Consider the following 12,201-nt stretch of genomic DNA (forward strand, 5'->3'; position numbering starts at 1 on the left):
AAGGTTACCTTGAGCCCGTCCGCGTTTGCGCGTGGACGCACGCCACATACCTGACTCAAACTGGCAAGGGAAGGCCAGGAAAAGCAAGCCCTCGGATCGGTGCCCAGCCCTTGAATGAAAGAAGGCGCTCTCCCTTTCCCTCTGCAGTCGTTATGCGGTTGGCGTTGGCAGTGAGTTGGCAGCGGACCCTCGATCCACAGATGCCGCGCCAACCCTGCCCTCTAACGCTTCTGCAGCCGACATTAATCCATCAATCGGATGGATTGAGCGCTTAAGGTGCGCAGAACCCTAAGTGCTTGGGAGAGGACAACAGAACAGAGCTGGTAGACACGTTCCCTGCCCCTAACGAACTCTAGGTCTACAGATTTCGGTCGAGACAGTCCACCTTTCTGCCCGAAGCAGAGACAACTATCCTGAGAGGAGCTACAACGGGTGGAAGGCTGAAAAAAACGCCTTTTAAAAGCCCCATTCAGGGGCAGTCGCTGGGAGGTGGGAAAGGAGAAAGACTGTAAGCTCATTGTGAGGGAACGGGTCCACTAATTCTGTTGTACTGTAGCCTCCCCAGCGCTTAGGACAGTGCTCTGCACATAGTAAGCACTCAATAAATACCATCAAATGCCCCGAGCCAAACTAAAAGCCTTTAAATAGGTTTGTTCTCTCAGGAGAAAGTCGGGGGAAGAGAAAGAAGGGTCACGCGGGCCAACTGACCTGCCTCTGGCAAGGAAAAAAGAAGAGGTTTTCATACCATTTTTTTGGAAAATGGTATTTTTTTAGGTGCCAGGCACTGTTCTAAGCCCTGAGGCAGATAAACGCTGATCTTGTTGGACGCAGCCTTAACTAGCTCATCCTCAGATTCGGTGAGCAGCTGAATGGGAGAAATGTAACCCCGGATCTTTTTTTTTTCCCCCCCATTTTTAAAAAAATGATCCAAATCATGATTGCTGCCAGGACTTGAGCACTAGCTTGGGGAAGAGAGAGAGCAAGAGAGAGCACGGGGATCAATGTGAAGGAACAGATGACCCCTGCCCCGCCTTGTCGGTTTTTGGCTGAGGAGGGGAAGCGACACAGACCACCCCCACCCCCTGCTCTTGTCTGGAAGTTTTGAGATCAGAGAGCTTCGGGCCCAGCTGGGTTCCCAGCTGCACCATTTTGAGCATTGGGCTCATCACTATTCATGAACCGCCCCCACCAATCGGTAGAGTGGATGCCATTAGCTAGCATCTGTCGGGTCTTTGCGAGGGGGCTTTGGTCGGTGGTGGCTTTTGAAATGAGCTCCTCTGGCCGCGTGCTGACGTTTAATCCATAGGTTCCCTTCCCGCCCTTCCTCCCGCATCCGCGGCAGGCGAGGGGACGGCGGTGGAATGCGACGGGAGGGATGGAGGCGAGATGCCAGGCCCTCTTTCGCTTCCCAGCAGCTGGCACCTCCGCTGGACCGCGAGCATTACTCCTAACAAGATCCGAGGCCCCGAGCTGAGATCCGAACTGGATCCCGGCTCTTAGCGGGGTGGCCCCTTCCACGGGTGAACCGCCAGGTCTGGCCGCCTGAAGCCCGGGCGAGCCGTGCCGCGCTCTTCTGGACCGTTATTTTCACGCTGATAAATTCATGATTTACCGAGGTAACTTCCTTCCAGCCCTCCCTCCCCGCCACAGCTTGTTAGTCACAGATTGCAACAACCGTCTTAGACAGTGGAGTTTTATTTCAGGCCAGAGCGGTGCTGCCCTAAATTCACTCTTTGACCGTTGCCCAGCCCGGGCTGGTGGTCAGCAGAGCAAGGAGGCGGCGAGAGGGGTGGAGGCGGGGGGATTGTGAAATGGTTGGGGCCTCTCAGTGTTCACCGAGGGCCAGAGATACGGATTCCTCGCCCCATCATCTACCCGCTCCCCGTCCCCGGAGCCCTTTGCTTCCGTGATGAGAGAAAACTCTCCCCCGCCCACTTATCTGGGCAGGCAGCCTTAGCTCAGCCACGGGCCTCGGCCTAGCCGGGAGGACGCTCTAAATGTGTCAGCTCCTGGCTCCCCACAGGAAACCAGTGGCTCAACCAAGCTCTGGCCCAGAGTCCCAAAACAAAGCTTCCCTTCCTTCCGATCCCCACCTCCTCCCCTTTTCCCTCTGCCGGGCAGAAACCCAGCCTTCATCAGGAGGGACCCTGGATGGCAGGATCCCCATGCCCGCCCACCCACCCATCCGGCTCGGGAGCGGTTCAGGCTTTCAGTTGGGGTGGCTGGCCGGCCCCCCTCCCCATCCCAACAACTGGTAGGGAGCCAGCCCCAGGACTCAGTCAGGAGAGCTAGAAATCCACGTGGGCAGATGGCATCCAGGTGGAATAACTCACGGAGGGGCAACGCACAGCTGCGATATTAAGTACGGAAGTGTCAGCAAGTACCCTGCTGCCTGTGGGAGGGGAGAGAGAGGGAAAAGAGAGGGAAGAGAATGACAGAGAGAGAAGGGAGAGGAGGAGAGAGGAGAAAGAAGAGAGGGGGAGAGAGGAGAGGGAGAGAGAAGGGAGGAGGAGAAAGAGGAGAGAGAAGAGAGTGGAGAAAGGAGAGGAGAGGAATGAGAGGTGTGTGTTTGTGTGTTTTCCTTTGCGGGGGCCGACTCACCCAGCATAACCGGGGGGATTTACAGAGGAATGGCTCACGGAGGTGAAGAAGGACCGGCCCCGATCTACAAGGTTCCAGGGCTGAAGCCGGCTTCCTCTCCAGACACCCCAGGGGCCGTGGGCAGGGGGCTCGGCGCTACCGCAGCTCCGGACCCAGGTGCGGATTCAGATGGGCCCCAGCTTGGTGGCGGGGGAGGGCCCACCCACTCCCTGCTGCTTTCCCCTCTCTTCGCATCGTCGCCCACACGCTTCGGAGCCAGCTCTCCCCGCGCACCAGCCGACTCACTTCTCGGGCTGATCGGGTTGGGACTCCACAACGCCAGCCGGGCGCCCAGGCTGCTCCTCTTCCTCCTCCTGCTGCCATTTCAAGGAGGGGGGAGAAGGGCTCCTCGCCCTGGGCCTTCCAAAGTCACAGTTGGAGGGCGAGGGCAACGGCGGGGAAGCGGGAGGGAGGCCCTGGCTTTCCCCGGGAGCAGCCTGAGAGTCATCAGCCAGAGCCCACGCGTCCCCGGACCCTCTTTCCTCTTTCTGTTGCGGGGACGGCGGCGAAGACAGTCCGCAGACACGCCGGCGGAAAGCACAGCAACTGGAGAGGCTTTGCCGGGAGAGGGGAAACGAAGAGAAGACAGCCCGTGAGGATAATAATAACAATAACGGTAACAGTAATAACAACAAGAGTTGGAGTATTTGTTAAGCACTTACTATGTGCCAAGCATTGTACGAGGCGCTAGCTTAGATACAAGTTAATCAGATCCCACATCATCATCATCGTCAATCGTATTTATTGAGCACTTACTATGTGCAGAGCACTGTACTAAGCGCTTGGGAAGTACAAATTGGCAACATATAGAGACAGTCCCTACCCAACAGTGGGCTCACAGTCTAAAAGGGGGAGACAGAGAACAAAACCAAACATACTAACAAAATAAAATAAATAGAATAGATATGTACAAGTAAAATAGAGTAATAAATATGTACAAACATATATACATATATACAGGTTCAGAGTCTAAGCAGGAGGGAGGACAGGGCTTGAATCCCCATTTTGCAGATGAGGGAACTGAGGCACAAAAGGGAGGTGACTTGCCCAAGATCTCCCAGCGGATATGCAGGTGGGGAGCCAAGATTAGAGAAGCAGCGTGGCTCAGTGGAAAGAGCACGGACTTTGGAGTCAGAGGTCATGGGTTCAAATCCCAGCTCCGCCACTTGTCAGCTGTGTGACTTTGGGCAAGTCACAACGTCTCTGGGCCTCAGTTACCTCATCTGCAAAATGGGGATGAAGACTGTGAGCCCCCCGTGGGACAACCTGATTACCTTGTATCCCCCGGTGCTTAGAACAGTGCTTTGCACATAGTAAACGCTTAATAAATGCCATTATTATTAGAACCCTAAGCCCTCCTGTCCACTTCTCCCTCTTCCTTCTGCGTCACCCTGACTTGCTCCCTTTACTCATCTCCCCCTCCCAGCCCTACAGCACTTTCATTCATTCATTCAATCATATTTATTGAGCACTTACTGTGTGCAAAACACTGTACTAAGCCCCTGGGAGAGTCCAATGTAACAACAGACACATTCCTTCCCACAATGAGCTCACAGTTTAGAGCACTTCTGTCCATATCTGTCACTTATTTATATTAATGCCTGTCTTCCCCTCTAGATTGTAAGCTCACTGTGGGCAAGGAATGGGTTTTGTTTGTTGCTATATTATAATAATAACGATGGTATTTGTTAAGCGCTTACTATGTGCCAGGCACTGTTCTAATCACTGGGGTAGATTCAAGGTAATCAGGTTGTCCCACGTGGGGGTCCGGGTTTTTTAATTCTCATTTTACAGACGAGGTACTGAGGCCCAGAGCAGATAAGTGGCTTGCCCAAAGTCCCACAGCGGACAAGTGGCAGAGCTGGGATTAGAACCCACGTCCTCTGACTCTCAAGCCCGTGCTCTTTCCACTAAGCGACACTGCTTCACTACCGCACGTTTAGTACAGTGCTCTGCACACGGTAAGCACTCAATAAATCCAGTTGAATGAATGAAAGAGCATGCCTCACCATGGTAGGGGGGCCCATCCCCTGCCACCTCGGCCTCCCACAGGAGTTTCCAGTGCCTGCTGGTGGGTAGGGGGAGGTAAGGGGGTGGAGAGTTAAAAGACAAGATTTTAAAACTAGAACTGACCTAAATACCATCAACGTGGCCCTCGCGGAAAGAGCCTGGGCGTTGGAGGACTTGGGTTCTAATTCCACCTCTGCCACTTGTCTGCTCCTCTAGACTGCGAGCTCATCGTGGGCAGGGAGTCCGTCTACCAACTCTGTTGTAATGGACGTGTGTAGCAGGTGTGCAGCACAGTGTACTGCAGCATGGCTCAGTGGAAAGAGCCCGGGCTTTGGAGTCAGAGGTCACGGGTTCAAATCCCAGCCCCGCCAATTGTCAGCTGTGTGACTTTGGGCCAGTCACTTCACTTCTCTGGGCCTCAGTTCCCTCATCTGTAAAACGGGGATTAGGACTGTGAGCCCCTCGTGGGACAACCTGATCACCTTGAAACCTCCCCAGCACTTTGAACAGTGCTTTGCACATGGTAAGCGCTTAATAAATGCCATTAAAATAAAATAAAAAAATACTGCACACATTAAGTGCGCAATTAATACCATGGATAGATTGATTAAAATGAGCATTACAACTCTGAGCCCTACGTGGGACATGGCCTGTGTCCATTGTTGTACTTACCCCAGCACTTAGGATGGTGCCTGGCATGTAGGAAGTGCTTAACATACGGCCTTAAAAATAATAATAATAACTGCGGTACTTGTTACGTGCTTACCAGGTGCTAAGCACTGCTCTGAGCACTGGGGTACATACAAGTTAATCAGATTGAACCCAGTCCCTGTCCCCCATGGGGCTCACGCTCTTAATCCCTATTTTCCAGATGAGGTAACTGATGATGATATTTGTGAAGCGCTTACTCTGTGCCAAGCACTGTTCTAAGCGCTGGGGGAGACACAAGGTGATCAGGTTGTCCCACAGCCTTCATCCCCGTTTTCCAGATGAGGGAACTGAGGCCCAGAGAAGTGAAGTGACTTGCCCAAGGTCACACAGCTGACAAGTGGCGGGGCCGGGATGAGAACCCACGACCTCTGACTCCCAAGCCCGGGCTCTTTCCACTAAGCCACGCTGCTTGGGAAGTGAAGTGACTTATCCAAGATCACACAGCAGATATGGGCCAGAGCCTGGATCGGAAGCCAGGTCGTTCTGACTCCTGGGCCCTGGCCCTATCCACTAGACATTCATTCATTCAATTGTATTTATTGAGCGCTTACTGTGTGCAGAGCACTGTACTAAGCGCTTGGGAAGTCCAAGTTGGCAACACATAGAGACGGTCCCTACCCAACAGTGGGCTCCCAGTCTAGAAGGGGGAGACAGAGAACAAAACAAAACACATTAACAAAATAAAATAAATAGAATATGTACAAGTCAAATAAATAGAGTAATAAATACATGCAAAAGATCACTGTGGCTTAATTATGAAGGAGGATTTGTGCCCTGCCAAGCACAAAATGAGAGTCCAAGGTCATAGTGGAGAAGCAGTGAGGCCTAGTGGAAATACCAAATACCTGAGAGTCAGAGGACCTGATCCCAGTTCTGCCACTTGTCTGCTGTGTGACCCTGGGCAAGTCACTTCACTTCGAGAGAAGCAGCCTGGCTCAGTGGAAAGAGCCCGGGCTTTGGAGTCAGAGGTCATGGGTTCGAATCCCTGCTCCGCCAACTGTCAGCTGTGTGACTTTGGGCAAGCCACTTCACTTCTCTGGGCCTCAGTTCCCTCATCTGGAAAATGGGGATGAAGCCTGTGAGCCCCCTGGGGGACAACCTGATCGCCTTGTGACCTCCCCAGTGCTTAGAACAGTGCTCTGCACATAGTAAGTGCTTAATAAATGCCATCATTATTATTATTTTCTGCTTCTCATTATAATTATAATAAGAATGGCATTTCTTAAGCGCTTACTATGTGCAGAGCACTGTTATAACAATTATAACAATAATATATTGTTATATTGTTAACAATATAACAACACCACTATTATAACAATAATAATAATAACTGCTGGAGGAAAAGGGCTGGACCTAGGGCTGAGGGGGCCTGCCCGCTGCCCCCCGCTCCACCCCGCTCCAGTACCTGCCGGGCAGATGCCCCATGACCAGGCGCGGGGAGCTGGCACTCTCCTCTTGGGCCCAGCCGCAGTTGGACACGGCGTAGCGGAGGATGGCTTCGGCCACGGTCAGGGAGCCGCGGCCCTCGACGCAGGCCTCCATCTCGCCCACCGCCAGCTGGCTTTGCAGGAAGAGGTGCAGCCGGCTGTCCGAAAGGAGCACTACGTTCTGCAGGACCCTGCGGTCAAACGGGCCGGCGTCACGGCCCATCGCCCCGCACCCCCGGCTCCCCCTCAGCCCGCTTCAGGGGGCCTGTGGACCCTCAGAGGCATCGGGATTAGGGGGCAGGGCGGGGATGAGCCTGCTTCAAGCATCCCAACTCTTCCCCATTCCCCAAGATGGATCCCCCCGCCCCGTCTTAGTTGGCAAGGTGCCCCCCTTCCACTCACTTCTCCAGAAAGCGCTGGAGCCCTTGGCGCCGCTTCTCGATGAACTCATCCGAGTTCCCGAAGAAGGCGGATTTCCCCGGGAGCTCCGGCACGGGTCTGCGAGGGAAAGCGGGAGGGGGCCGGGAGAGACGGCGGGAGAAGGGAAGCCCACCCCTCAGTCAATCCGCGGTCTTTATTTGAGCCCTTGCTGAGCTTTGAAACTTTACCAGAGTCTCATCGGATAATTATTGTGGTCTTTGTTAAGCGCTTAATGGGGGCCGAGCACCGAACTAAGTGCTGGGGCAGATACGGGATCATATGTTGCCAATTTGTACTTCCCAAGCGCTTAGTACAGTGCTCTGCACATAGTAAGCGCTCAATAAATACGATTGATGATGATGATGATCATCATCATCATCAGGTCCCACATGGAGCTCACCAAGTAGGAGGGAGAAGGGGAATTGAATCCCCAAAGCATCCTCATCTCTTCCAAGAGCCCATCCCAAACTAAGCCCTCATTTCCCCTTCTCCCTCTTCCTTCTGCGTAATCCACAGAAGCAGCGTGGCTCGGCGGAAAGAGCATGGGCTTTGGAGTCAGAGGTCATGGGTTCAAACCCCGGCTCCGCCAATTGTCAGCTGTGTGACTTTGGGCAGGTCACTTCACTTCTCTGGGCCTCAGTTACCTCCTCTGTGCCGACTTGTACTTCCCAAGCGCTTAGTCCAGTGCTCTGCACACAGTAAGCGCTCAATAAATATGATTGATTGATTGATAGCCAGTTGATGGTTCTGATAACGGCCAGCAACCAACGGATTAAACCAGCCACCCGGCATTTAAAGACTCAATTGAATTAGGTCCAGGCGAGCGAGCCATCGAGACAGACTAGAGGGGGGCCCTTTTGTAGCACTGCTTTCCTGCGAGGTAAAGAGGAGGCGGCTTAGGATCTGGAGGCGAATCCTATTTATTGAGCGCTTACTGTGTGCAGAGCACCGTACTAAGCACTTGGGAGAGTACAAAACAACAAGAAACGGACGCGTTCCCTGCCCACAAGTAGCTGCCAGTCTAGAGGGGGAGATCAGACATTAATCGAAACAGATAAATGACAGATACAGACAGAAGGGCTGTGCAAATAAATAAAGACAGAAGGGCTGTGGGGCTGGGAGGGGGCAGTACTTAGTGTGTGACACATAGTAAGTGCCTAACAAATACCATTATTATTATTATTATAAGGGAGCAAGTCGGGGCGACGCAGAAGGGAGTGAGGGAAGGGGAAATGAGGGCTCAGTCAGGGAAGGCCTCTTGGAGGAGAAGTGCCTTCAATAAGCAGCGTGACTCAGTGGAAAGAGCACGGGCTTTGGAGTCAGAGGTCATGGGTTCGAATCCCGGCTCTGCCACATGTCTGCTGTGTGACCTTGGGCAAGTCACTTAACTTCTCTGAGCCTCAGTTACCTCACCTGTAAAATGGGGATTAAGACTGTGAGCCCCACGTGGGACAAACCTGATCACTTTGTACCCCACCAGCGCTTAGCACAGTGCTTTGCACATAGTAAGCGCTTAACAAATGCCAACATTATTATCATTAATAAGGCTTTGTGGGGCGCGGGGGGAGGCCTGCCACTGTTGGGTAGGGACTGTCTCTATATGTTGCCAACTTGTACTTCCCAAGCGCTTAGTACAGTGCTCTGCACACAGTAAGCGCCCAATAAATACCATTGATGATGATGATAGACCGCTGACCCAGACCGGGAAGAAGCCATTCATTCACTCATTCATTCAACCGTATTTATTGAGCGCTTACTGTGTCACCCCCCCAGCCCCCGGACACGCCGTCATCATCATCATCATCATCATCAATCGTATTTATTGAGCGCTTACTATGTGCAGAGCACTGCACTAAGCGCTTGGGAAGTACAAATTGGCAACATCTAGAGACAGTCTCTACCCAACAGTGGGCTCACAGTCTAAAAGGGGGAGACAGAGAACAAAACCAAACATACTAACAAAATAAAATAAATAGGATAGATAGGTACAAATCAAACAAATAAATAAATGAATAAATAGAGTATTCTGTCACCCGCCGATCGCCGGCCCGCGCGAGAGCCAGGGGACACTCACACTAAGCCGGCGTTTCTCTGGAGCTGCTTCCTCAGCCACACGAACTCCCGGTAACGGCGTCGCACGCACGACGTCTTGGCGGTGAAGGCCTTGCTGTTGGTCTGCCGGACGGGGCCCCCGGAAACGGGAGGCGCAACCCCCAGCACCCAACAAAAAGAAGACCGATAAGTGGGGTGTTTGGGATTTTTACGGTATTTGTAAAGCGCTTATTACGTGCCGTTCTAAATGCTGGGGGAGATACAAAGCAATCGGGCCGGACGTAGTCCCTGTCCCCAATGGGGCTCGCGGTCTTAATCCCCATTTTACAGACGAGGTAACCGAGGCCCGGAGAAGTGAGGTGACTTGCCCAAGGTCACACAGCAGACAGGTGGCGAAGCAGGGATTAGACTGTGGGTCCTCCCGATTCCCGGAGCCGTGCTCTATCTGCAAGGTCACGCGGCTTGTTTTTGAGCGCTTCTGTGTGCCAGGCGCTGTGCTAAGCACTGGGGTCGATCCTGGATAATGGGGCTCTGCCCCACATGGGGCTCCCAATCTGAAGGGGAGGGAGAAAAATGGTTTCACCCCTATTCTACAGGGGAGGAAACTGAAGCACCCAGAGAACAATAAGGATGATGGAATTTGTGAAGTGTTTACTCTGTGCCAAGCACTGTAGTAAGTGCTGGGGTAGATACAATCAATCAATCAATCGTATTTATTGAGCGCTTACTGTGTGCAGAGCACTGTACTAAGCACTTGGGAAGTACAAGTTGGATACAAGATAATCATGTCATGTGGGGCTCACAGTCTAAACAGAAGGGAGAACACTGGCTTAGTGGATACAGCACAGGCCTGGGAGTTAGAAGGTTATGGGTTCTAATCCCAGCTCTGCCAGGTGTCTGCTGTGTGACCTTGGGCAAGTCACTTCACATCCCCACATCCAACTTGTACTTCCCAAGCGCTTAGTACAGTGCTCTGCACACAGTAAGCACTCAATAAATACGATTGATGATGATGATCCCCACATCCGCCAAGCTAGCTCTCTTCCTCCCTTCAAGGCCCTACTGCGAGCTCACCTCCTCCAGGAGGCCTTCCCATACTGAGCCACCTCCTTCCTCTCCCCCTCCTCCTCCTCTCCATCCCCCCGCCTTACCTCCTTCCCTTCCCCACAGCACCTGTATATATATTTGTACATATTTATTACTCTATGTATTTTACTTGTACATATTCTATTTATCTTATTTTGTTAATATGTCTTATTTTGTTCTCTGTCTCCCCCTTCTAGACTGTGAGCCCACTGCTGGGTAGGGACCGTCTCTATATATTGCCAACTTGGACTTCCCAAGCGCTTGGTACAGTGCTCTGCACACAGTAAGCGCTCAATAAATATGTTTGAATGAATGAATGAACATCTCTGGGCCTCAGTTCCCTCATCTGTAAAATGGGGATGAAGACTGTGAGCCCCCTGTGGGACAACCTGATTACCCTGTACCTACTCCAGCGCTTAGAACAGCGCTTAGAACATAGTAAGTGCTTAACAAATACCATCACTTGTACTTCCCAAGAGCTTAGTCCAGTGCTCTGCACACAGTAAGCGCTCAATAAATACGATTGAATGAATGAATGAACTTCTCTGGGCCTCAGTTCCCTCATCTGTAAAATAGGGATGAAGACTGTGAGCCCCATGTGGGACAACCTGATTACCCTGCACGTACGCCAGCGCTTAGAACATAGTAAGTGCTTAACAAATACCATCACTTGTACTTCCCAAGTGCTTAGTACAGTGCTCTGCAATCAATCAATCGTATTTATTGAGCACTTACTGTGTGCAGAGCACTGTACTAAGCGCTTGGGAAGTACAAGTCGGCAACATATAGAGACAGTCCCTACCCAACAGTGGGCTCACAGTCTAAAAGGGGATGGGAAGGACGGGAAATGATGGGAAGGAAAGGAAAGAAAGGAAAGGAAAGGGAAGGAAGGAAGGGAAAGGAGGGAAAGAAGGGAAAGGATGCACACAGTAAGCGCTCAATAAATGATTGAACGAATGAATCATCATCATCATCATCATTATTAATAACACTTATTGAATTCCCATTTTGCAGATGAGGGAACTGAGGTCCAGAGAAGTGAAGTGACTTGCCCCAAGGCCACCCAGAAGGCAAGTGGCAGAACTGGAATTAGAACCCAGGTCCCCTGACTCCCAGGTGTCCAAAAAAACCAAAACAGCCAAACTAAACCAAAAACAAAAACCCCCAAAGATCTGTGGCTGTTCATTTTACCACACAGATCAACCCCTGAATGGATATTTTGAACCCCGAAAACCCTCCGCAGTATCCGGGATTCGAGTCTGGGGCTCCCCTACCCTGAGTGCAAGCTCCCTGCACGGATGGGACGTGTCTCTTGTAGCGTCCTCTCCCCGACGCTCAGCCCAGCGCTCCGCACGCACGCGGTAAGCGCTCAGTAAGTACCACCGACGACACGGCTGAGTGTACTTACGTGGAGGAATATCTTGTAGTCCACGTAAGAATTCCAGGAGCCTTCGTTCTGCACGCGGGGGTCCTGGACGCGTACGGCGATCCGCTCCTGCCGCCCGGAAACGCTCCCGTCGAAACGCGGCCTCCGAAATGCTTCCCTCCCGACCGGACTGCCGCGAGTGGACAGGCTGGGGGACCCCCCGACCCGCAGGAGCCCCCCGGGAGAGGAGGCAAGACCACAGGATGGGGTGCCTCAAACAGTCCACTTTTACCCTGAACTCTCCCAATAACTTAGAAATAATAATAATGATGCCATTTAAGCGCTTACTGTGTGCAAAGCACTGTTCTAAGCGCTTGGGAGAAGCGGCGTGGCTCAGTGGAAAAGAGCCCGGGCTCTGGAGTCAGAGGTCATGGGTTCAAATCCCGGCTCCGCCACTTGCCAGCTGTGTGACTTTGGACAAGTCACTAC

At 52.3% G+C, this 12,201-nt stretch overlaps 1 protein-coding gene across 2 annotated transcripts in view; it reads right to left on the bottom strand.

Annotated features, from left to right (window-relative positions):
- Window positions 1–2,510: 2,510 nt before the first annotated feature.
- Window positions 2,511–12,201, bottom strand: part of SNX11 (sorting nexin 11) — a 33,685-nt gene continuing 23,994 nt past the window's right edge. For both annotated transcript variants that reach the window (XM_038754080.1, XM_038754079.1), the window contains exons 3-7: window positions 11,755–11,841; window positions 9,283–9,383; window positions 7,191–7,286; window positions 6,767–6,979; window positions 2,511–3,195 (exon numbers count right to left, since the gene is read on the bottom strand). In XM_038754080.1, the coding sequence (XP_038610008.1) occupies window positions 2,883–3,195; window positions 6,767–6,979; window positions 7,191–7,286; window positions 9,283–9,383; window positions 11,755–11,841 (810 nt within the window). In that variant the 3' untranslated portion in view covers window positions 2,511–2,882. The remainder of the gene's footprint in view (window positions 3,196–6,766; window positions 6,980–7,190; window positions 7,287–9,282; window positions 9,384–11,754; window positions 11,842–12,201) is intronic.

The sequence above is a fragment of the Tachyglossus aculeatus genome, chromosome 11, assembly GCF_015852505.1.
Source record: "Tachyglossus aculeatus isolate mTacAcu1 chromosome 11, mTacAcu1.pri, whole genome shotgun sequence".
NCBI lineage: Eukaryota > Metazoa > Chordata > Mammalia > Monotremata > Tachyglossidae > Tachyglossus > Tachyglossus aculeatus.